The sequence below is a fragment of the Bacillus rossius genome, chromosome 5 (genome assembly GCF_032445375.1).
Source record: "Bacillus rossius redtenbacheri isolate Brsri chromosome 5, Brsri_v3, whole genome shotgun sequence".
In the NCBI taxonomy this organism is placed as follows: domain Eukaryota; kingdom Metazoa; phylum Arthropoda; class Insecta; order Phasmatodea; family Bacillidae; genus Bacillus; species Bacillus rossius.
In genome coordinates, this window is record NC_086333.1 from 19,044,951 (window position 1) to 19,072,561 (window position 27,611).

At 36.8% G+C, this 27,611-nt stretch overlaps 2 protein-coding genes across 2 annotated transcripts in view; one reads left to right on the forward strand and one right to left on the reverse strand.

Annotated features, from left to right (window-relative positions):
- The window catches only part of LOC134532219 (cubilin), a 633,189-nt gene extending 606,632 nt beyond the window's left edge, over positions 1-26,557 (reverse strand). The window contains exon 1 of the mRNA XM_063368639.1: positions 26,383-26,557. Coding sequence (XP_063224709.1) covers positions 26,383-26,511 — 129 coding nt within the window. The 5' untranslated portion in view covers positions 26,512-26,557. The remainder of the gene's footprint in view (positions 1-26,382) is intronic.
- On the forward strand, positions 1,103-8,625 carry LOC134532338 (farnesol dehydrogenase-like). Its single transcript, XM_063368763.1, has 6 exons — positions 1,103-1,266; positions 3,314-3,482; positions 3,603-3,732; positions 4,680-4,803; positions 7,926-8,069; positions 8,358-8,625. The coding sequence occupies exons 1-6, from the start codon at positions 1,135-1,137 to the stop codon at positions 8,397-8,399; spliced, it is 741 nt and encodes a 246-aa protein (XP_063224833.1). The 5' UTR covers positions 1,103-1,134; the 3' UTR covers positions 8,400-8,625.
- Positions 26,558-27,611: the final 1,054 nt, after the last annotated feature.

A 27,611-nucleotide genomic window follows, 5' to 3' on the forward strand; every position in this document is an offset into this window, starting at 1 on the left:
CTCGATGGAAGTGATAGCGCAGGTGTTAAGGGTCATAGGTTCGATCTCAACACCACGGCGTCACTCTATCTAATTCACAAACATAGAGTTGTCTCATTGTGGTTCGGGGTCCACTACAACCTCGGAGTTCTCAACGCCTGAGCCCACGAGCACGAACCCGCGACGTGAAATGCTGCCAAACAAACAAAAAAATTACATAATAAAATTTATCCGATATGTCCGGTAGCAAATAAGGAACATTTATATTCACTGACTTGTAAACAAATAAAAACTGGATGAATTTGTGTTTGAGTAAATAACATTATCATAATGATATTTTTTTCTATTTATAGCAATAGTTTACATGGTTTGTGGTGGTTCTGAATCAAGATATTATTTGGTAGCTATATGTAATTTGTTAGTAATTTTATGTTTGTTTGGTATGCATTGTATGTAACATGGTTCAGAGCAACATAAGAGGTACTTGCCCTAACTCCGCTAAACAAGGTCGAATAAATAAATAAATACTCCTGCTGGGATCCGAACCCACGCCTCTTAGTCTCCGCACTTTTCTATGGTTGTAAGTCACTAAGGCACTGCTCTGGCATAACGAAGGACAGGGTTCGACTCTCCTCTGGCCCAGATGGTTTCATTTCCCATGGTTACAAAAAACATTTTATAAATACATTCCAACAAATATTCCTGTCAAAAATCGGAAAATTATACTTTTTTTGTATATTGCCTTAAAACATATTTTGAAGTTATCTGAGGGGCCTAAAGTGTTTTTTTTCTTCCTAAATTTTAAAATAAAAAATGTAAGGAGTCCATTAATGTTTTTGAAATATAAGACTTCGCTCTAATTATGTATATTCATTGGCCATAGAAATGATACATACGTCAGTAATTTTAATCTGGGTAATGATTTGCGTTATAATAAGACCCCTCCCTGCCCACTGCCTTTCCGAGTAAAAAAATCTTGCGTCGTGACTCGTGATAATCTGGCCGTTGAGGGAGTGAGTCAGCTGTAATGGGACGCAGAGCGTGGCATGGTGTGGCTACGATAAGGAGGGGGGAGGTGAAGGCCAGACTCGCCGGTATATCAGGAGAGAGCGCGCGGCTAGACGTGACTAGAGCGCTAAGCCACACGAGGACAAGATGGAGCGCTGGTCGGGTCGCGTGGCGGTGGTGACTGGCGCCAGCTCGGGTATCGGCCACGCCGTGGCCCGGGAGCTGGTGAAGAAGGGGCTGAAGGTGGTGGGGCTGGCTCGCCGGGCCGACAGGATAGAGGTAGGCACTCATCACAACCCGCTCCCGTGCAGCTGGCCGCGGTGACGGAAACCACCCGAAGCAGATTCAGCCTAGAATTTTATGTCGTCGGTGTCTTTCTATGTTACAGAGCATTTAAAATAATGGTATGGTGGCAGGATAGAGGTCGGTTTTAGTTTACTATTTGACAACATTAATGGTCTAGAAATGTGAGATGGTTTGACTACATTGCCGACTCTATAGTGCAATTTGAACCTGTGGTGTTTTTGGATGTATATTTATTTAATGAACTGTGGAGGGGGTAGTGGCATGCGTGAGTCACTAATGTAGTTTTTAACACTTTTTTTTTATTCTCTTCCATGCAATGTTACTTTATACAGTTAATTTTGCAATTCCACTTGGACCGACTCTGCAATAAATGTGTAACTGTGCAGAGATTAATACTACCGGACGTGTATACAGCCATTTGTCAGGCAGGTTTATTCGGGATTTTCTACATAACATATGTAAATTAAATATTTACGTAATTGATATGTGTTTAGGCTATACCATAGAATTAAGAATTTTAAGGAGACGGCATGGTGTGACGTAGTACAACTTTTTTTTTTACCTTGCCATAGCCTTATTGTAAGGGCCGTAAAATTTAATTAATGGTGCTTGACCGCTTATAGTGGTGGTTAGTAAGTAGAAATTAACATCGCTGGCATTAAACAAGGTATTTTACATAAAACTCGAGAGCACTTAAAACTGTATCCACAATGCAAACAGCACACGTCAGCCATTGTTTAGGTGCCTAACCACATGATGTAAACCATAAGCTAAAAAATACTTCCCCAAGTTACCATTAATCATGCAGATGTGGCAACCACTGGTTTATACAGGAAATTGAGGCACCAGGTATTATATTTGAAAATTAAACTCTTGGCCACTGTGTCAAACTGTCAAAATATGACATTTTGACTTACTTTAAAACAAGTAATTTCGCAGACATAAGCTGATAATTAAAAAAGAAAGTGTGTGTGGAGCCCAAGCACGACTGAAGTGAAAATTATTGCTTATTGGGTATAGATAGAGATAAATTATTAGTGTTTTTATTGAAAAATAGATAATAATTTAGAATATTAAATGTGGGTATGATATCAGATTTTTTAAAAAAGCCATTCACTACGCCCTGTACTCTCGCATCCATTCACTGGCACTTTTTGACGCCTCTTTTGGCAGTTCATTCCCAAGTTGCCTTTGATAATACATCTTATATGCTTCTGCCATTTTATTCTTTTTATGCTTGATGTTAAATCACGATCTCGAGCTGAATAAATAGAAGGAAAAAACATTCCAATCCAACATAAATTTTACTTACAGATTAATTATGTCATTTAAAATCACAATGTTCAGATACCAAAAACAAATTAAACTTATAATGTTAACGTCTTAGTTCTGTATGGCTTTTTTTAATTTCCAATCAACCCATGCACATAAAAAATAAATGATACTTATAAAGTTAATTGCATAAATCAAGACCTCTTTTCCACACGAATAATTAAATTGTACTTCTTTGAATAAAATAAAATGAATATGGTAGCATCAATCGTTAGATTTTGCGCAAACTGAGTACTTAGTACACAAACACAAGCAGCATTAGGAAAAACCCGTAGCGTCACTGTTGCATCATTTCTACCTCTCCCTTGCTGTTATCCCTTCCAGCCGTTACAACTAGTTATAGCATGCCATGCTACGTACCTACCCTTATGCTTTTCCATCATTCTATTCGACAGCTAGCTCGTGCGTTGGAGTGGCGTCGCCGCTGACGCACTCTCCTCCTCTACCGGTTCCCCTGTAACGTACCTAACTGTTCCCCTCAAGCAATTGGAATTTTCGTAACGCTCCGAATTTGTAGCCCCCTCAGCAAAGAAGTTACTCTTCAAAAAAAACTATTTTATTAAGGTATAAAATGTAGGTTAAAATGGGATCAGGTGGGTTCACCGGTTTATTGGACCTACCAGACTCATCGTAACGTAGATTGTAACTACTCTTTGGTCCAACATGTCAAATTCACTGTATGTTCCAGGAGCTAGCTGCAAGCCTGAAGGATTCACCAGGGAAGCTGTACGCGGTGAAGACTGATCTCTCCAAAGAGGAGGACATCATGTCTGCCTTCAAGTGGGTGAAGGAGAACTTGGGAGGGGTGGACGTGCTGGTCAACAACGCTGGAGTCGCGATAAAGGAGAACCTGTATGGTGAGACTCCCAAGTGTGATTTACATTTTTGCGCTCCCAAAACTTGATGTTGTGCTGCCTAATGAACATCGTAACAAAATGATCTACCTATGAGTAATCTACCCTTTGTTTTTTTTATAGATGGAAGTGTAGCTGAATGGAAACAAATGATCGATGTGAACGTGCTTGCACTCAGCATCTGTACGAAAGAGGCCATCCAGTCTATGAAGGAGAGAGGCGTGGACGATGGACATATCATACACATAAATAGGTACCATCAGTTTTCATATAAAATGTTTAACACCAAATAAAATCATTTATTGTTCTAGCATATTCCATCTAGTTATCCCCTATTTTGTCAGTCTACTTTAGTTTTGGTTTTGCAGTTAATATTAGTTTTAAACTTGAAATTATTGACTTCATAATATTAATAAAACTGAAATAAGTAACTATATGGTCTATTAAAACGTGCAGAGTAGCCAACATTTATAAATATTTCATATTCAATCCTAGAATTGGTAGTATCAGAATGAGTAGGGTAAAAGAATAAAATGTGTCACGATTTGAGGGATTATTCTGTGAGCTATGAAATGATAACGGAACGATAATGAAATTAACAATCTTTAACTTTTGGAAGTAGTATTATTAAGTTCATCCCATATTAGGGGCTTGTAAAATAAACGCTGTTGTAACATTCATAGATAGAATTTGACTATATTTAGTACTTTTATTACTCTAGTTCGGGCTTATTTGTTTTCATGAGCATCTTTGAGAATCTCAAATGTTGTGTGACTTATAGAACAGTTATTTTGGAACTTTAAGATTTTTTTTCGGGTAAGAACACTATTTTATAGTTTTAAAAGCAGGTTAACGCGGCCATTGTCTGAAGTAGCTTGGTTTCTTGGTTGTAGCAGTGTCCTTGGCAAATGATTCACCAACGTTTCAGTCGACATTGCAGTCACCATCATCAGGGAGCAGTTACCTACCGGTAGGTAGGTAACCAGTAGGTAACAGCTCCCTGATGATGGTGACTGCAATGTCGACCGAAACGTTAGTGAATTATTTGGCAAGGACACGGCTACAAACCAGAAGCCAAGCTTCTTCATTATTATTTATGTTTTATGTGAGTTAATATTTTACAGCAATAGTTCTATCATTTGTTGATCAGAATATTATATGGTTATTAGTTAAATTTTGTTAAAACCTTCATTTTTTCAGTGTGGCAGGACACTATGTTATTGCTGAGATTGGCATGTACTCAGCCACCAAGCACGCAGTTACAGTGCTCGCTGAATCACTGAGGAGGCAGCTCACCAAACTCAACTCCAAAATCAAGATTACCGTGAGTTTTATATAATTGTAGAGTCTTTTTTATTTTTTATATTAAGATTATGTAATAATGATATTATTAAAATATTAGGACACTTCGTTGCACATATTTTTGTAGGATTTACAAGAGAGTATTTAAATTTACTTATTGGGCAAGTGTTTAGCAAACAATGTCACCGAACACTTGTTACACACCCGTACCTGGTAGGTACCCTTTTATGTGTTCACAAGACGTAACCTCCCGTGACGCATGGATGCAGGTGTGACCTTCTCATCCACAGTTGGACTTAATGCCAAGGCCCTGTCAGACACCCTAATGCGGGCCTGAGAACCTTCATTCAGACGGTTCCTCGACTGGCGGGAGTGCTATCCCCACCTCGCACGCTGTATCGATAAAGACAATCAGAGGGTATCATCCGCCCACACGGGTTGGGGGGAGGGTCCTTTAGGGGAGAGGAAAACTCCCCAGGTGGGGTTATTACTGCCAGCCAAGAAAAAAGCCGCTGTTCCGATCTGGAGCCAGACGACCAAACCCTCAGCGTGGAATCCAGTATCTCCATGTATAGGAACCGGAAAAAATCGTGGGTTCAATGACCTGTAGGATGAACTCCACAGTTCTTCGTACACTCGTTCAAATGCCACCCACTCATTGGCTGCTGTCTTGTGAGACGTCCCAGCGTAGCAGCCTGTGGTTCGATAAAGCTTTGGTCGGGTGTTTCTCATTGAACCCGGACTCATCCAGGTGAGTTGTGAACCAATAGCAGAGGCAACACTGAGGTATAACGATTTGTATCTTATAGCCTATCGCGAAATTAATTTGCGATTTTTTCCGGTCTCTATCCATGGATCACCTCGTGGTACTCCCAACTCTCAGGGTAACCTTGTTAGCTCTCCCAGGCCTTGCGTGTCAGACTGTGCCACATGGGTGCCCGTGAGATAACCAGATCTCAGTATTCCACTGGCCCTCACGCACAAGCGCAAAATTCATCGGGCCGGTATATTGTATAGAGCCTTTTTTTTTCTCGTAGAGACAACGATTAATAAACTTCACAAAAGGTAATTAGAAACAGAATTAAAAATTTATTTATGTTGAAGTTTAGTTACTCTTATCACTGGCAAAGAATGGAACTAGGGACGAAAATCTTTTGAGTCAATCATTACATTAATAGGTGATTTATTTTATCCACCCCCCCCCCCCTTATTTATTTGTAGGTCAGTAATTTCAGATTTAAATTGACGGCCAAAATGGATTATAGAAGCTTCCTGAATGCTGGTAGACTAGAAGTTGAAGCCACTTTTAGGACTTTCCATCATATTTATAGAAATAAATATTTTTTTTGTAAACTTCAATTTTCTTTCATCGAGCAAGGATCAATCCGAGCACTGTAAGTGATCGAATCAATCAGTACATAAAGGAGTAATTTTTTGACGATTTTTAGAATTTTTACCGAGTTTCTACCTAAATAAATAATTAAAGATTTTCAAAATGGCCGACAAGATGGTGGACGCCATGATAATTATTACTACTGCACTCTAGCAGGTAAAAATTATATCAATGTGGTGGCAGCGTCATGTAACAGACAAAATCTATATGGTGGATCCAATATGGTTGCCATGATGTCACACTGCCTGATGTAATATTTGCCTTGAAGTTACTGGTGGGAGGTCTGTCTGCCAGTGGCATCCATGGAGGAAGGATCCACATATTTTTTTGCCCTCACCTGATTTGAACCAAATACTCTATGATATTAGTATGTTTTTATTAAAATTTTATTAAAGTCTTATATTTTAGTTTTACAAATTTTAAATGTTTCTTGAATCTCTAGCTCAATAATTACAGTTATTCAAGATGGCGAAATTATATCACTATTCCAAATGTCAAATGTTTCTAGAATCGAAGATGGTGGGTGTTATGTAATCAGGATTGGTTTTTTTAAAATATTATTTCAATTGTAATCAAGTATTTTTTTTAAATTTATATACGTAAATATATGTTTACTCTCGCTGGGAATCGAAGCGAGGACTAAAATCGATTAAGTAACTAAACATTTGAACTAAACATTTTTTTTTTTTGCATTTTTGGTCAAAAATAATAATTCCAGTTGATGATTAAGGTTAAGTTCGTGACCTCGGTGGCTTAGGGCTGCTTGTCGATGGGGAATTTAAGCCGCTTTGAGGAATTTTCGTTCTTTTGAAGGCAAAATATTTTGAAGCACTTCGAATTTTGAATTTTCAAAATTTTTGGGGAATAAAATGGGGAAATTTTCCCTCAAAACGGGACTTTACCCTTCAAAATAGGATTTTTTTTTTTTTTAGGAATTTTGAAAATTTTTGAGTCAATTTTTGAGGAATTTTGAGGAAATTTGACATTCAGTAGGCCGTCGTGACATCAGATGGCGATCGGCACCCGGCTCTACTACCAGGAACCAGTTTCAGTAGCGGCTATTATATACTACTGTTGTGTTTTGAGAGTAAGTTAGAGGCAAGAAAATCCGATACAGATTCTTGAAAGCTTTCTATCATAATTTCTCCGCCATATAATGTTACGGTTACCGCTCGGATCTCGTAGTTGGTTTGTGCGTGACGTAAAGACTGCACGCAAGCCCAGGGTCTTGCTCTTAGACGCGACGCCGCGCTAGAAGCACCAGCGTGCCTCGCACTTATCATCCCGCATCACTAGCACAGATACTCCCCTGAAGTTAGCACTGGACGGCGATCACAGTCACGCAGCAAATACGTGCAACAATCATGTCGATTGAGGTATTTTTGCCCATGGTCCCCAAAGCGAGGTACCATTCCGACACTTGTTTGTGGAGTTCTGTAGGTGAAAGCTTAGGGGAAACTGAAATCCAGGATGGATGGGCAGTACTGCACCCGTGCCTCATGGTCCCTGGAACGCGATTCCACATTTTATTCGCAATGTCTCCTCTCTCCGTAACAAGTTATTGTAACTAAAAGAAAGTTTTAAAAAAAATTCAAAACAATTATGAGGACTGCCGTCATGAATTATCTTTTATAAAACCTTATAACTGAATACGTAATTGTAATAGTACCAAAGAAAGGTTCAATTGAGTAGACACTAGTTCCGTGTAGGAGGGGGCAGTTACGTTGGAAATGTTGACTCGTGTTTGGCAGAATATCAGCCCTGGAGGAGTGAGGACCGAGATGGTGGCTAGAGCCAACATACCGGAGGAAGTCCTCAAGACCATGACCCTCCTGGAGCCAGAAGACTTGGCGGAGGCTGTTGTATACACTCTGTCGACTCCACCTCGTGTACAGGTATAGCTCATTCCTTACTACAGTGTCCGAACTCTGCGTGTGCATTACGAATCAGTCTCGGCTAACCTTTTTGGTATTTTCATCTCTTTGATATTACCATTAACTGAAGGTATTCTTTACATTTAATCAGGTGGGTCTATCGCACTTGTTTTCCTGTCACATATTTTCTCACCTGATATGCATTAAACGCAATTTCTGAGCATTCCATATCAGGCACAGTCATATCTTGCTTAACCAATTTCTTAATAATTAATGCTAATGTTGTTAATGGGTATTGTCTTGTTTCAGGTTCACGAGATAACGATTCGTCCAGTTGGAGAGAAGTTTTGAATTTTAGCAGGCCACTCCATTTTCATATGAAGACGATAAAAATGTCCGATTTCTTCTAGGAGTGGCTGGATCAACAAAACATACTTTATAAGTTTTCTTATAAATTTTGTGATATGTGTTGTTTTTGAAGAAATTTTATAAAAAAAAATTAGATAAAGGTTGTGTAAATAATGTTTATTGTATATATTATAGAAATAGTAAATTAAATTTTAAACAATGTTCTACAGATATTGCATTATAATATAAGTCCCTAATAGCCTACCATATTTTTATAAATAAAACTTTTTATTGCCTTAGCATCAATTTCAAGAAAGTCTCGTATCATAACACCTACGTTTGTAAAAACAAAAGAGTGTTTGTCTCTCTGATTAATTATATATAATCTCAATTAAATATATAATATGTACAATATTATATATATTCAACGCTCTGACTGTCGTCCGCATAGTGTGGAAACGGAGACTGTGGTTATCAGCTGTGGATAATTGGACTTAACGCCACGTCTGTGCGGTGTGAGATAAGTAAGTTCACTCAAGTTTAGTCGGCCCATTGCCAGCAAGGTTCGCTAGTATCTGCCAGCAGAGGAAAAGTGTACGTGTGTCAAGTTGGCGACCTCACATTGGAATTTCAAGGTCAATATTTGTCAAAAATCAGGGCTGTTATGTAATCTGGCACCACCAATACTGAAGTCCTGTGCACGCCTATGAGAGAAATAATGACATTTTTGCCAGTAACCACGATAACTGATGTGTGAAGCTGTGCGTAGTTGATATGGAGAGCTGCCGAGTGCTAGCTCTGCAAGGCTGATGCTAGTTCTACAGGTATGACTTCAAGGCTGTAGTGCTGATGTTGTCTCTAGGATGCTGAATGTCAGACTGGTTGTAACAACCCTTGGTGTCGTAGTACACACAAATTTATTATTCGTCATCATCACTATCCCCCAAGCCACTGTCTGTTCCTTCATTCACATCTTTGTTCTCCTCTTGTGCTTCCTTTGCGGCCTCGATGCAGGTCATAACAGCCTGATATAAATAGGTAATAAATTCCTCTTCCTCAGGGAACTCAGCGAGAATTTTGAGGGCGGAGGATGTAAGGTGGTAATGTATATCATTAAAGTCCATACCTATGTAGCGACGTACTAACTCCATTACAAATTCCCGAACATCGTCCATCGTAACACTGTTTAAATTGTTATCTTTAAAAGATTTGTGCAATGGGAGTGCATGACTTGATGTAAGTTTTTGGACATACGCCATTGCTAAGAACTTTTTCTGTTGAAGAAAAACTAATAAATAAAATAAATAAATAAAAAAATAAAAAAAAATAAAAATAAAAAAAATATAAAAAAAAAATAAAAAAAATACTCAAAAAAGGAGACAAAAAACACACAAAATTAAGCAAACAATTGCTGTTGTCAACAAGGATATGAACACCACAAAATATTCCGAAACAGGAATATGGTCAGCAAACAAAGAAAAAACAAAGAAAAATGTACTAAGAGAACGAAAAAATCCCCACAAATGATGACAACACAAAAATATTGAAACCCAAAATAATTCAGCACAACAGTTGAAGCGAGACAAAAAACATGACAAAACGAAAAAACAAACAAATACAATAGTTTTACCTAAACAGAAACAAGCGACGTTTCGGGAACTGCTATCTGCTCCCGTCCTCAGGCAGAGACGCACATGGTACGGAAACACAGGTGCGACTGAGAAGGGGCTGGAAAATGAGGGTATTTATCAGAGAAAGGGCTACATCTTGCTCAGCCAATGACAGACGAGCTGTCTCCCCATTGGCTGTGCACCATGTAGTTAAAGCGGATTGAATAATGAAGGCTGATTCTTTGATTTTCCTTTTTATTTTATCGGATTCCTGTATGAGTGGTGTGGAGTCTTCCCAGAGAATTTTGTGGCTATTTTCCCATGTATGTTCAGCAAGTCTGGATTTTAGGGTTTCACCCTTCTTGCAGTTGTTTTTGTGTTCTTTGATTCGGGTGGATAGAGCTCTGCCAGTTTCACCTATGTACATGTGGCCACATTCACAGGGGATTTGATACACACAGTTGTGAGTTTGTAATTTTTCTGTGGCTGGTTTCACCTTGGTAACAATACTTTTAATAGTAGATTTAGAACGGAATGCTGTTTGAAGTCCATATTTATTTCCTAGGCGTCTTATTTTTTCTGAAAGCCCTTGAACATATGGAATAACTAGGGTTCCTGCAGGTTTCTCAGTTTCTGTGGATTTGAGTGTTTTGTTGGATTTCAAATGCTGTTTGATGGTGTTGACAGGGTAACCATTGGCTATGAGTTCTTTTTTTATATGATTGTGTTCAACCGCAAAAAGAACTCATAGCCAATGGTTACCCTGTCAACACCATCAAACAGCATTTGAAATCCAACAAAACACTCAAATCCACAGAAACTGAGAAACCTGCAGGAACCCTAGTTATTCCATATGTTCAAGGGCTTTCAGAAAAAATAAGACGCCTAGGAAATAAATATGGACTTCAAACAGCATTCCGTTCTAAATCTACTATTAAAAGTATTGTTACCAAGGTGAAACCAGCCACAGAAAAATTACAAACTCACAACTGTGTGTATCAAATCCCCTGTGAATGTGGCCACATCTACATAGGTGAAACTGGCAGAGCTCTATCCACCCGAATCAAAGAACACAAAAACAACTGCAAGAAGGGTGAAACCCTAAAATCCAGACTTGCTGAACATACATGGGAAAATAGCCACAAAATTCTCTGGGAAGACTCCACACCACTCATACAGGAATCCGATAAAATAAAAAGGAAAATCAAAGAATCAGCCTTCATTATTAGCAATAAAAATATTTTCAGCCAGCAGAGCATTGAATTAAAAAATATGTGGATCCCTTTGATAAAGAGAGAAACATCCCTGCAGCACAAAACAATAGCCAATACTCAACCCACCATAACCAATCCGCTTTAACTACATGGTGCACAGCCAATGGGGAGACAGCTCGTCTGTCATTGGCTGAGCAAGATGTAGCCCTTTCTCTGATAAATACCCTCATTTTCCAGCCCCTTCTCAGTCGCACCTGTGTTTCCGTACCATGTGCGTCTCTGCCTGAGGACGGGAGCAGATAGCAGTTCCCGAAACGTCGCTTGTTTCTGTTTAGGTAAAACTATTGTATTTGTTTGTTTTTTCGTTTTGTCATGTTTTTTGTCTCGCTTCAACTGTTGTGCTGAATTATTTTGGGTTTCAATATTTTTGTGTTGTCATCATTTGTGGGGATTTTTTCGTTCTCTTAGTACATTTTTCTTTGTTTTTTCTTTGTTTGCTGACCATATTCCTGTTTCGGAATATTTTGTGGTGTTCATATCCTTGTTGACAACAGCAATTGTTTGCTTAATTTTGTGTGTTTTTTGTCTCCTTTTTTGAGTATTTTTTTATTTTTTTATTTTTATTTTTTTTTATTTTTTTTTTATTTTTTTTATTTTTTTTATTTATTTATTTATTTATTTTATTTATTAGTTTTTCTTCAACAGAAAAAGTTCTTAGCAATGGCGTATGTCCAAAAACTTACATCAAGTCATGCACTCCCATTGCACAAATCTTTTAAAGATAACATCAATGCCCGGTATGGACCCGGTATGCATATTTCTCTGAGGAAGTTGGAAAAGAAATTAATTGATTTATCACAATGTTCGAATAACTTGACTTTTCTCTGTAAATGTCGCAGTAAGGGAGTCATTCCTAGAGGACTCACAATCAAATCCCCGGTCAACAGCAAACAGGCTCAACAAATAACCCGGAAAGCCAGCCAAAAGCTTCTGAGTGAAAGAATTGCCGCATATCACTGCCAAAAATCACATTTGAACAATGAAATTTCGGCACTACAGCTTGAAATTCAGTCTACCCTCAATACTAAAGATTTCAATCGCATCTATCAGTCCATCACGAATCTGGTTCAAAAGAGATCTCTACAGTGCAAGGAGAAGCAAAAAGATAAATTAGCCAAACTGACGAGTAAGATGAATACAAAAACACATCCCACAACACAGAGCATCAACACTGTCGTTAATTCATCTTCAAGAAAGCTGTCCAATAGCGAGGAAAATGTTTTACAAAAAGGCCTCAATTTCAGCATTGCTCCACGACACATTCCTGCACTTGACATAGTTTCATCTGTTGAGAGTGCAATATACAAACTTCCTGCCGCCAAACAAGATGAATTTCGTTGGAATGTGCGTACAGCAATCACTTCAGCTGGTCCACCTAAACCGAATCTGCCGCCTGATGAACTAAAGGCCATCAAAACTCTGAAATCCGACCATACCATTGTAATCCTCCCAGCCGATAAGGGTCGTGCTACAGTCATACTTGACAAACCAGACTATGAGCAAAAAATTACTGATTTGATCACCACAGATCAATATACAAAACTGGTAAAAGACCCCACAGCCAGCATTGAAAGAAAAGTGTACCAAACTCTAAAAAAACATCAGAATCACATCCCAGAAAAAACTAGATCAGAACTGACACCACACAGCAGTAAAGCACCCCACATTTACGGTCTTCCAAAGATTCATAAACCCGACATGCCTCTGCGCCCGATCATCAGTTGTTGTAATTCCCCATGCCAGAAACTATCAAAATATCTCCTGAAAATTGTTGAGCCACTAGCAGGACAGACAGATACATTTGTCAAAGATTCTAATCATTTTATTTCTATAGTCAAAACACTGAAAATAGAAAACAATGATACCCTGGTGAGTTTTGATGTCCAAAGCCTCTTCACTAATGTGCCAGTAGCCGAAACACTCAGCATTGTCAAGGCGAAATTGGAAGCTGATCCAACCCTAAAGGACAGAACTATAATACCAATCCCATCCATCATGGAAATGATTACCCTCTGTGTCACCACAACATATTTCCAGTTCAAGGATATTTTCTACAAACAGACCGATGGCATGGCAATGGGCTCTTCTCTTTCACCATTTATGGCCAATATATTTATAGAAAACTTTGAGGAAGAAGCACTTAGCAAAAGTAATAGCCCTCCAAAAATCTGGCTCCGTTATGTGGATGATACCTTCACTGTCTGGCAACATGGACCTGAAACTTTGGAGGAATTTGTGAACCACCTCAACTCTCTGAGGCTATCAATAAAATTCACATATGAAAAAGAAACCAAAGGTAGCATTCCTTTCCTGGATGTACTAGTCAGCAGAAAAAACAACAGCCTGGAAACAAAAGTATACAGGAAACCTACGCACACAGGCCAATACCTTAATTTTGCATCCAACCATCCCAAAACAACAAAAACTGGCATAATTCACACACTAACCAACCGAGCTGAGATTATTTGTTCTGATGAGAAATCTATTGCGGTTGAACACAATCATATAAAAAAAGAACTCATAGCCAATGGTTACCCTGTCAACACCATCAAACAGCATTTGAAATCCAACAAAACACTCAAATCCACAGAAACTGAGAAACCTGCAGGAACCCTAGTTATTCCATATGTTCAAGGGCTTTCAGAAAAAATAAGACGCCTAGGAAATAAATATGGACTTCAAACAGCATTCCGTTCTAAATCTACTATTAAAAGTATTGTTACCAAGGTGAAACCAGCCACAGAAAAATTACAAACTCACAACTGTGTGTATCAAATCCCCTGTGAATGTGGCCACATCTACATAGGTGAAACTGGCAGAGCTCTATCCACCCGAATCAAAGAACACAAAAACAACTGCAAGAAGGGTGAAACCCTAAAATCCAGACTTGCTGAACATACATGGGAAAATAGCCACAAAATTCTCTGGGAAGACTCCACACCACTCATACAGGAATCCGATAAAATAAAAAGGAAAATCAAAGAATCAGCCTTCATTATTAGCAATAAAAATATTTTCAGCCAGCAGAGCATTGAATTAAAAAATATGTGGATCCCTTTGATAAAGAGAGAAACATCCCTGCAGCACAAAACAATAGCCAATACTCAACCCACCATAACCAATCCGCTTTAACTACATGGTGCACAGCCAATGGGGAGACAGCTCGTCTGTCATTGGCTGAGCAAGATGTAGCCCTTTCTCTGATAAATACCCTCATTTTCCAGCCCCTTCTCAGTCGCACCTGTGTTTCCGTACCATGTGCGTCTCTGCCTGAGGACGGGAGCAGATAGCAGTTCCCGAAACGTCGCTTGTTTCTGTTTAGGTAAAACTATTGTATTTGTTTGTTTTTTCGTTTTGTCATGTTTTTTGTCTCGCTTCAACTGTTGTGCTGAATTATTTTGGGTTTCAATATTTTTGTGTTGTCATCATTTGTGGGGATTTTTTCGTTCTCTTAGTACATTTTTCTTTGTTTTTTCTTTGTTTGCTGACCATATTCCTGTTTCGGAATATTTTGTGGTGTTCATATCCTTGTTGACAACAGCAATTGTTTGCTTAATTTTGTGTGTTTTTTGTCTCCTTTTTTGAGTTTTTTTTATTTTTTTATTTTTTTTTTAATTTTTTTTTATTTTTATTTTTTTTATTTTTTATTTTTTTTTATTTATTTATTTTATTTATTAGTTTTTCTTCAACAGAAAAAGTTCTTAGCAATGGCGTATGTCCAAAAACTTACATCAAGTCACTGTTTAAATTACAATCGCAAACACTCTCCGCGCAAACACTGGTGGAAGCCATGATGATAGGAGCGCGGTTAGAAGCAGACTACCACGTTAGCGGAGCGATGCTGTGAGGCCCTAGAACTCAACCTTCGATGCATTCCCGAAAGTTAACAACAGCCTCAACGAACCGTTACACATTCAAAACCTCCCCCCACCCCTCTCTTTCGAAGCAGACAAAACAGACGTACACCACAGAAGCTAGAAAAACTGAATAGCCAAATATATATTTAGACTGCCCAACTTCATAAATGACATGAGATAATTCCTGTGCGATAATCATACTTTAAATAATGCAGTGCATGTATAAACAGTAATCATTCCTAAGTACTTGAAAAAAAAATGTAAGTGAGGTGTTATTCACCTTTAGCGCTTCTCGATTTCTGTATATGCTACCCACGAATTAAATTGAGACAGGAAACCCCACCATTTCACAAAAGACCGGCCATTTCTTCGTTTGAGAACTTTTTCCAGCAAATATGTGTCCAGGTACATCGTAGGCTGGCCGCAAGGTCGATATATATCTTGTCTACTATCATGTATGGCCTTCGATACTCAGCTGGGAGTCTGTCAACACAATCAAGTGCTGGCCGCGGCAATAGGTTCACTGATCTTTCTTATCGTAAAATGGCATTATTTACATTGACATTAAATAGTGCAGTCACCTTCTTTTAACATCAGTTAGTCCTAGCCCGCCAGCACTTGTAGAAAAGCAAATTTCGGTGTGAGCGACGCGGAAAATATATGACTTCCATATATACCATCCGACGTATATGGTTAGACGCGCTTGTGGGCTTGTAGTGTAGAGCTTGTGTGTGTAGTGGAAATATGTGCGCTAAATACCAAAGTTTGGATAGAACTAAGGTAATAATAACGTGAACTCTGTGGAATGAAATCAGTTTCCTGGTACTATATTCTATCGTGCGTCCTCGGCATGTTGCTAATGTGTGTTCCCAGTTGGCGTGTAAAGTTGGGTTACTGACGTTGTTGAAGGTAACCCCGAGTATTTTAATTTTCTCCGCCATTCGGAAAGTCTGAGACGTATAATTATCACTATGGTCACTGCTAAAATAGAAAATCGCACTCGTTGGAACGTAGTTTCTCATATTTAAGATGGCCTGAAATTCGGCGATGCAGTTCAGAATAAATTGTATACATCAGGTTGCACCTACTGCACATGTTACATCGTCCACGTATTCTGTCACCAGTATCCGGCCACGTAAAGGGTGAATGGTGTGTAGCTCGTCATATAGATTCCTTTAAAGGGTCTCTAATCCTCTAGCAAACCAAATCATGGTTAGAAGATATCCTTGCCAGACATATCAGTTGATTTAAATAGGAGCAGTGCAAGACCTATTTATTTGTACACGTTCCGTTGTCATTTTCATCCATTTAATAACAAGTCCCGGAAAATCCATACGATACAAAACTGCTAACAAAAACTCGTGGCTTATTGTGTCAAATGCTTGATCAAAGTCTGAAGGTATATAGCCGTGTTTGTTTTTTCTAGTTATCGCGAGTACCGCTCATCCCTGAGCGCACTGAGGCTATAAATAATTGTGCGGCCGGGTATCACACAGTTTTCACCAAGCCCTATTACACTAGACATGACCCTCCAAAGATGTTTGGTGAGTACACGCATAATGATCTTGTTACCCTTCGCTCACAAAGTTATCGTCTATAGTATGTTATTTAAGCTGACGATTGCGACTTTGGTACAAGCAAAATAAGTCCTTTTTGTGAAGAATTGGTATTTTCAATTTGCAGAACCAAACATACCATTTCCCAATGGCCCAATTTTGGATGTTTTACCATGACTAAGATGTGCTGTACAATTAAGACATCAGTACAGGCTTGGCGTTGGACAATCAACAAAAAAGATAAACTAAAAAAGAAAGCATATTTGGAAACACAGCCTATTTGGAAACACATTAATAAAGGAACCTCAATAGGAAGATCTTTAAAAAAAAGGAAGCACATTTGGAAGCAAACTCAAAAAAGGAAGCATATAAAAAACGAAGCACATTTGGAAATATATTAAAAAACCTTAGTACATTTAATGAATATTAAATTCAGTATGATACAATCCCATTAATAGATTATGATCCCATAATATGCAATGCAAAATAAGAATAAGTTTATTGATACACGAGTCAAAAACACAACTTTTCATTCTTTTTTAAAATATAATATTCTTATTGCCTATAATTTAAAGATCAACAAATCAGCATCGAAAAAAAAGTCCCACAGTAATCTAAACTTAAAGCACGTTATACATGCTAATTGCACACAAAATCCTGAAAAATGCTTTACCAATAACAATAGGTGCTGGACTATTAAGAAATCAGTTCTTACCATAGACTTGGCAATGAACAATCAAAGACAAAGACCTACAATTAACCAAATATTAGACAAAGAAAGCATACTTGAAACCACAAAAAAGGAAGAACATTTAGAAACACATTAAAAAATTCCATTAATTTACTGACTCATTCGATAAATCCAGTCCTTTGTTCGATAAACGATGAATGTAAAAAAATAAAACTGTATATTATATCAATGCAACGTAAAAGTGACGGGTTCGAAAAAAGGAAACTATTTTACGAATAAACATTTTAACATTGATTCTATAAAAGTACAGGAATACTTGCTGAAGTTAATAACTCAAGAAACTATTAATAATGCATTGGCTTGAACTGACTAAATCTGAGCTCCAATCGGTTACTGAATATAGAAAACAGCCAGATCCTTTTCCTACATAGTATTTTCTTCCTGACGGAGTTTCTCGGTACTGCGTTCAACAGACTGCATTATATCGTTGGAATTTGTAAATAGAAGGATCCCTTGCCTTGAATGCACACTTCTTCACTTAGTCATCAAACGGATTTGGTTTGCCATATTCCCAGTACAAAAAAATGATATTTTAAAGGTCCATATGTAGCTACTTCATCAGTAAGCTGATTGATAATGTTGTGCCTGATATCGTAAAGAAACATACAAATTTATTTCGACTCACTAAACGTATTTAGATAAAAGTAGACGTTCAGCTTTCCACGAAATGCAGATTTCGCCAAATGGAATCCGTTATCATTTACCTGTAATGCACCAAACACAGTAGAGACTTAGATTCATGTTAATAATTTGCCACAATCGGTTGCTGGTTATTCGATATTGTGATTGTACGTATCTAAAGAGAGGAATCGAAATATCTGCAGGTAGTTCAGAAGGCACACGGACTTCACCTTTACAGTTGCTGTCTCAAATTGTAAATATAAGTAAACCAAACATGACACTTATCGTAGCGGAACTTTAAACGAGATGGATTCTTCATAGAAAATACATAGGTATCGCAGTAGCCGCAAGGATGCCTATTTGACGAAGATGATACTTTCAGGCCCTAACCGGATACTAATATTGCTGCAGTTTCACCCATTACCGGTGTACAATCGATGTTGTAGCGAATCATTTACTTACTGACGCGCAGCATGTCATGTCTTTTCGAGGTATAATTTCTTGCAAATCACTTGCGATACTTATTAAAGCTTAACATTTTGCGCGATGGATTCTTAGCACATTCTGTTTCTCGTGTCACTGAGTCTTACTGTTGTTTGAGAAAATCTTGTCACAGTAACGACATCGATGTTCAATAGTTGTTGTCGAATCACTAGCCATTGATCTCTCCATCAAAGGCAAAACGTCATTCATCAAGGTTTCCTCTGCAGCGAGCGCTGTAGTCATTAAGCTGTCTTCTGCTGGAGGTACCACGACTGTTAAGTTTCTTCTAGTGTTATCGTTGACGTTGACAACGGGATCTGAGCCAACCATCGTAGTCGCTGACGTCAGGGTTCCCGTAGACTATGAGACTATCAATTTAGACGTTAGAGACGATAAAAATGGTATCATGTTCACAATAACAGTTAATGACGTGACTTATGCACCAGATGAGAGAAACTATATGATCCTTACACCCCAGCAGCCATTCACAAACTGAAAGCCCTGCACCTGGAGACTCGCTTATATACCCGTAACCGGTAGATATTATGCTAGTCAAAACAAGAACCATTTACTGTAATTCACGATTTAAAATAACATTAAAAAAGAAGCTCACAAAAAAAATGGTAGCTAATTCGACAAAAGAAATGGGCACGCAATTGTTGTAGGTAAATGGGCATCCTGCGCCAGGCTTCCACAGGTGGAGCCGGTGGAACGGGCCAATGACTGACCTCTCTGACGTCACGGTGGCAATCTTGGACTCAAAATGACCCAAAAATTTGTCAAAACATTTAATAAATTCCCTATTTCGAGGGAAAATTTCCCGTTTAAGGGAAAATTTCCCGTTTAAGGGAAAATTTCCCTATTATAGGTACCTATACCTCGAAAATTCAAAAATTCTGAATTTGAAAAACCTGAAAAATCTTTTCCTTTAGAAAGAACCAAAAATCCCCCTAAGTAGCTTGAATTCCCCAACGTAAGCCGCCCTAAGCCTCTGACGGCCATCTTGGATGACCTTAACCTTGACCGAAAAATTCAAATTCTGAAATTTTTGACCAAATTATTCCGAAAAAATAAATAAAATATATTGTTTAAAATTTCTTACTTAAAATTTTTGTAACTCAATCGATATCCGTTCTTGTTTCGATCCCAGCGAGAGTGAACATCTTAGTTATTAATAAAAACAAAAAAAAATATCTTATTAAAATTAATATTAATTTATTATGTCACAACTGACATTTTGTATTAATACGTTACCACTGCAATTTTATTTACGGCCGCCATCTTAAAAATCCGTAATTGTTACCAGTTCTTAGTAGGGAAATTTTTAAAAATTAAATAAATTAATTATTAAAATTTTTTATAAATTATTATTTTAATAACGTACTTATGTCATGAAGTACTCGGTTCGAACCCAGCGAATGAAAAATAAACAAATGGTGACTGAAGATTCCTCCACAGAAGCCGCCGGCAAACTGATTACCCACTTCTAATGCCAAGGCATATAGCGACAGCTACTATGGCATAATGCCCACAATCTTGTTTTCGTTGGTTGGAGGCCACCATCTTATTTTCGTCTGCTGGAGTGCACTACCGCCATGTTATTTTAATTTTTACCTGCTAGAGGACAGTAAAAATTTTGTATTACTGTGGCACCCACCATCTTGAAATTTGAGAGCCATCTTGGAAAATCGTAAATATTTAGCTAGCAATTCGGGAAAAATTCCAAAATTTATGTAATAAATTTGCAAATAATACACCGATTGATTTGATCGACATTTGTGCTTGATTCGACCCTTGGTGAATGCAAAATAAATTATGTAAATCATACTTATTTAATAAAATATGGTGAAACATCCTAAAAAAAAAGCTTATTTTCCTAGCCAGCCTGCCTCGTCTAAGCCGATATGTCCGTCATCTTGAAACATAGTAATAAATTACCTAGACATTTAAGAAATACGTCAAAATTCATTAAAAATCACTCATTAGTTTACTGATTGAATTGATGAATTCTTGTACTTCGTTGTGATCCTTGGTCCCTGCAAAAAAAAAAACTTATTTAATAAACTATGGTGAAACATCCTTAAAGAAGCTTAGTTTCCTAGCCAAATAGCCTACTGTAAGCCAATATGTCCGCCATCTTAAAAATTCGTAATAAATAACATATCAATTCGGGAAAAGTTGAAATTTTATCAAAACAATCACTCATTAATCTACCGATAAAATTGATTGATCAATGTCCTTGTTTAAATCCTTGACCGATGCATAAAATTAAATTTAATGTAAATGATACATATTTAATAGATCATGATCAAAATCTTAAAAGTAACATTAGTTCCATATAATCTAGAATTCAGTAAGCTGATATGGCATAAAATCGCCCAAAGTTAATGTTTTAATAATAGTTACATTAAAGGTACTGTTAAAGTTTAATAAGTGTGTGAATTAATAAATGTTGCGCAGTAGCTAAACAGAACGCGCCATTTTAAACAAACTCTTTTTTTAACAAATCAGATAGTTAAAAATCGGTTATTCTTGACCTATCACCTGAAAGTGGTGTCTCCGACTACAGAATTCCTGTATTAAATTGTGAAGTTAAAACTATAATAGTTTTGCATTCAACGACCTATTGATTCTTAGGGAGTTTAGGAAAGTTTTTCTGTTGAAGCATAACAGGGATATACTAAAAAGTATTTTCTGTAGTAGTGAGTCCTATATAAGAGACCACGAAAGTTATCTGCTGTATCACAGCATCCATGACTAAAGTGAACACATGACTCCAAGTCATTAATTTTAAAACGGTAAAACATATACGCAATAATTTACATGTACAACAATTATAATTTAATTTTATAAAATAACTGAAAATACAAATATAAACATTTTAATATCAAAACTGAATCAAAACTAAAGATTTCCAATCGCCAGTTTAGTGGTCCTGAACGGACGAATTAAATGTTCTCCACTGAACTCTGTAGTATGCTTACATTTTAAAACTCTAACATAATTTTATAGTGTTCTGCAAACTAAGCTTAATTATTAATATTGCATCGTTACACACACAATTTTGTTAAATTTTCCCAAACTGTATCTGCCATATTGAGCAGTTACCAACTGACAAAATGTATTTTATGATTTGAACTAAAACATTTATGATAGTATGTTGAGTTTTATTATCTGAGTGTACCAATTTTTCTATCAGTCACAGCAAACAGTGAAAGTGTGTGTTTCTATTTCATGAATTAAAGTAAAATTTTGCTGTAAGGTTTTTTGTTTGTTCTACATGCAAATTTCCTGCCCCGGTGTTTCTTGTGGTCTTATACGTGTGTTCGATGCTACTGTAAGTAACAGATCAATTAAAGGTGAGATACCTACTGAATCAGTTGTTATTGGTTATCGCCCAGAGTACCTATTTGTCAAACACGTTTTACTTGTTTATCTTCATCTAAATTCATGAAATGTGTGAGTGGTAGAAGGATACAACAAATACCGTTCAATAAATTCAGGAAACAATACATCATTTACCTAAGTGATTTATTATTTTAGGATATGTTTGTGCTAAGCTTTTCAAATTATTTGATTGTGAGAAACTCATTAAATTTTTTGTGTTTGCCAAATGCCAATGGATTGGATAAAAGTTAAACATATTATTGGTGCAGTTTATTTTACTGATTTAACAAAACGAATCGCAAGGCACAAAAAAATTCCTACGTGGTGTAATTCAGTGATATTTCATTTTATTTTCTCGTTAAATTAATTATTCTTGTAATAACGTCGATGTAGAAGGTATGAGAGTTGTTGCGAAAAATTTTTTGTTAACATTAATTTGCCACCGAACAACATTTGAATATATCCGCAAGGCAATGATTGCAATAAAATTATGTATCGTTTTTTTTCGGGTGGGGGAGAAATTGTAAAATTTAAATATAACGATAACTTGTAACGCGGCCTAGAAATAATTTTTTATAGGAATTTTGTATACACAAGTAAAACTATGTGCTGTTAAAATCGTATCGAGCTATGTGATGCCAAGTTCACGATGGCGACTTATATACTAGGACTCAGGTTCGAATCCCAATTTACGATTATTTTAAGTAAATAGGGGAATTTCTCATGATTAATTTTTCCCTCATTATTCATTATGCACATTATTAATAAACTAAATAACTATTAATTTATGTTACATAATATGTTAAAATTATATTATTTTATGTACTAAACTTAGTAGGATTTTAATTTAAATTTTTTATATTTATATAAAGAGAAGTTCTATTTTGGTCGTAATAAATAAACTGGTGAAATCACTGCGGTAAATAATTGGGTAGGAGTTTTTGTAAGTAATTATATTTGAACATTTGTTGAAAAGTCAGATTCTAGGCACCTGTTAATGTTCACATCGATTGTTTTGTTAATAATATTATTGAAATATAATATGGACACCTTTTAACCAAACATCCAGCAACCAACAAAATTTAATAGAAGCATGTGGAGAACTACAAATCAGGAAATATTTTTGTGTGTACATTTTATGAAACAATGCAGCTAGCAGTATAAAATTTGGCTTCATAATATCAGTAACAAAGGCAACTTTAATATAATAAAAAGGTTTTAATGTTTCATTTAGATAAACCACAATTTTTTTGAAGGTTTAAATCAGTATTTAAAAAAATTTATGGACTTTGTTAGTTAATAAATCAAAACGATGAATTTATTTAAATAACGATTGCTGTGTATTTAAAATCCATTATATAAATTTTTCTCGATAAATGTAATTAAAATAATACGTCTTCTTAGTAATGGATTTCTAATATAATGTTTTACATATGTCAGCATATAAAGCGTGTGTAATTTTCTTATGACCCTTAATCATAGGTTTAATTTTTACTATTTTCAGATACAATTTATAATCCATCTCAATAAAATTCCAGCATCTATATTTCACAAACTGGTAACTTAAGAGAATGTTATAAAATTTAGATGTTTCAGTTCCTTATATGTTGCTCATTAAAAAAATTTAAACTAAAGTTGTTTAATTTAAACCTGGTTATATGTACTTTATTCCAAACGTGGTCAGTATATCCTATTTTTAGTAATAGCGTTTTTAACTTTCTTAAAAAATAAGACAATGTGGTTACGAATTTAATATTGTTATATTTCTAAGTACGTTAAGAATGTCATGCATGGTAAGGAAATAACTTTAAAAATATTGAAATCGAATTATCTTAATCTAAGGAAGTTACTGAAACTGATTTAAAAAACATTGATCGGTTATGTTGTTTATAAATTACGTTCCTGTATTTTCACAAGTTCTTGATTATAACGTTACCTCTACTATTATATGCAACCAACATTTTTATAGAATTTTCTCAAATAAGTCAGATGTATTTTACCCATTGCACAATAATCATTGTGACCTTTTCAGAAAAAGCTCATTGACATTAGAGATTTTGTATACAAGCAAAACAATAACAAATTTTATTGCCTAATTTTGGTTATTTAATAACATATTTTGCTCCTGAAAATCATTAAAACGCATATTTATAAAAAATTAGTAATATCAAATCATATCATTGCTGCATTAACTAAGCTAACTTAAAAGTATAAAATTAAAACGCTTAATTTATAGCAACGTATTGTACGAAAACTTCACCAGAATGTCCACTGCCTCCTCCAGACAGAATCAGTCCAGAGTCAGCACAAGCTGACAGGTTAAAACCTGTCAGATCCAGAAGGCCTCGCAGGAATATTCTGGCAACGCGCAAGGCTCATCTCGTTCATCTCGGCGAGGCGGTGCGGTAAGTCAAGACACTTCTTCCAACAACTGCTTCCGTGACTCAACAGCCTAATCCCTATGTTTCTAAAGAAAGAATTGTTAAACTTGCTCGTGTTGGAGTGCGGAGACTTTTGCTGGATATATTAAGCAAAGTTGAAAAGAAATTAATATTAAGCTGTTTTATAAAACCGTTTATGTAACTTACATTAATGTAAACTTCGTCTTGCGGGGCTTGGCCTTCATTGCTTTCGACACACCATCACGCAATGTTTTTTCTCCAAGTCCTGCGTCTGCCGATTGACTTACCTATATATTTTGCTTCCTGTGCCAGAATATCGTTAGCTTAGTGCCTATATTCCAGATCATTGCTGAAGGAATGAGCGATATCATGATTATTGCACTTATCGTCTAGAGAATTAATGCCCACTTCACCTCGAGCTAGTCGTTTGGCTAGTTTCGTTGCTGAACCAAAGAATCTGTAGCCTGTAATACGTATGTAGTTTAAAGGGCCAATTTTTTATCACTGAGTTTACGAGTCCTTCACTGATGCGTTTTTTAAAATTACCTCTTTGAGGATTGACGCACAAATGGGCTAAATATACAAACGTGTTTGTTTTTATATAATTTCGCCGCTACAATGCAAGTCGTCAATCAAGAAGTGTGTTTGCCTGTGCGCATTAGGCAAGACGACGAAGACAGTGCGCGCGAATCACGACATGGCTCGTTTTTTCCATCTACCGCACCATGCATTATTGCACATCCAACCAACTGTGGGAAAACGTGCGTTCTACTGAGTTTTCTGAAGGAATCAAACGGTATTCGGTCCAAGGACGAGTACCTTAATTCCAAGTCACTGTAACAACCAAAGTATTAGCGCCTGGCGAAAAATTTAAGTTAGGTGGATTATCTGAAGTATTTTCTTTCTGGTGTTAATGCAAGCATGGTGCCTCCAAGCAGTGCGTAGCGTTGAGTAAAATGCCAAACATAACCTCCTACTAAGGGCTACTTCTAGCACACAATAAACTAGCGGGCACCTTACCTGAATGTTGCACATGTGAAAGTATGAGGCTTTGAGCAGGATGCCATACTTGAACTTAACTTGAACTTAACCCCTTGTCTTCTTCTTGTGCACAATAAGCTAACTGGAGCCTCACGTGCATGTAGCCTATGTGACAGTGCATGGCATATAGGCCGGACTCCAACTTTGAAAATCTACTGGGGTCTACTACTCGTTCACAATTAGCTTGCGGGCACCTAGCTTACTTGTTGCACTTGTAGCATTAAGTGGCGTTTAACTGGATGCAAACTTTATCTTCTACTAGCGTCTACTTCTAGTACACAATAAGCTAGCGGACACCTGCCTTTCTTGTAGAAAATGAGGCAGTGCATGGTGTTTAGCAGCACCTCCGTTGCACTTCAGCTAGTGTCTACTACTTGCTCACAATTAGCTGTTGGGCGACACACCTTAATTTATTCTATCTGGCCATGTTTTTCGTTGAGCAGGGTGCTAAAATTTAACTTCTACTAGGATCTACTACCTGCAAACAAAAAAAATCGCTGTCACCTCCTTGCATATAGCGCATTTTACAGCGCATGGCTTTTAGCAGAATTCCAAACTTTAACTTCTATTCAGGTTTACTATTTGCATACATTAAACTTGCGGGTGCCTTACCTGGATATGGTCCGTGTGGCATTGCGTATTACTTGAACAGGATGGCAAACTTCAACATCCATTAGTGTCTACTACTTGCACACAATTATTTTTGGTAGGCATTTCTCCTACATATAACCCACGTGACAGTGCGTGGCGTTGAGAATCGCCAAAATTGTATTTCTACTAGCGTCTAAAATTTGCACACAATAAGCTGGTGGGTGCCTCTAATTCATTAAGCCTCTGTGGAAGAGTGTGCCGTTGTGCATCGCAACATTTGTACTTTTGCAAGTGTCTACTTCTTGCAAACATAAATTTGGTGGGGGCCTCACCTGCATGTAACTGATGTGGCAATGTTGGACACTTCTACTATGGTCTACCACTTGCACACAATAAGCTGGCGGATGCCTCACCTGCATGTAGCCCATGTGGCAGTGCGTGGCGTTGAGCAAGACGCCAACCTTGAACTTCTTGAAGCGGATGCGCAGTATCCAGTCGCGCGGCGTGCCGCGGAACGAGCGGAAGCGGTACCAGCATGTCATTGGCCGGCCGAGAGTGTCCGCCGTTACCTCGGGGCTGGACACGTCCTCGTAGATGTCCACCGTCTTGTTGCAGTGGTCGCGCTTCGCCTCTGCTGCGGACACACACGCACCGGCAGTAAGACGCTGGCAGGAGAACCGTGTTGCGTTAAAATTTTAATTTATTTATTGGGAAAAAGAACTTAGAAAATACAGTGTGATGGTATTTTCAGGTGGTGCGTTATTGAATTTTTATAAGATGTTATTTTTTATATTTCCTTGTTCTTACGAAGTTAGGATTTGATAATTTTACTTCATATTTTGAAAATAATATTTTAATGAATTTTAACACTACATATTATATGACAATTAAAAGCCGGTTTTTATTAAGTACGAATTGTAAATAAGTGCACTGCACGACATTTCACAGTATTATTTATAAAATATTTAAATGAAGTTATAAACATTTTAACAAAACAAATAATATTTTTTTAAAATTCGATTTAAAACAATATTATTTCTAACCGCAACAAATGACTCAGACTAGGAATATTAGAATATGGATGTAAATTGTCTACAGTAAAAGACCATTAGTATATTTTCCTAAAAATATCTTTTGAAACGATTGATAATGAAAATATAGTAGGATAAATAATGGTTTTAAACCGTATTGACTGTAATGCAAGTTCAGCAAACACCATGTGAACCCTAAAAATCACCCAAACGGTTATTCAGAATAAATACCGAATAGAAAATAACTGAGAATAGGTAAAAAGCTGCAGACATATCAAAAAAATACATCATAGGTAATAAGTTGAGTCTTACAATGAAACACAGTTACTGATTTGCATGAGTGGCGTATGCTTATATTTTAAAGATAACTGTCAGTTTTTTTGCAACTTATAAAATTAAAATAATAATTTGTTAGATACTAAAATGCATATAAATACAGATACATAGTTTTAAAAGTAATAAAAATGACTAACTGATTCACGGTAAATTAATAAAATAAGATAAAAATTTTAAAAGTGCTTACTTTGTACGATAATTTGATCATAATTTTAGGTGCAGTATGCCAGCTATTTTAAAAACATTTTATCCAAACCTCCAAATGTTATACTTTC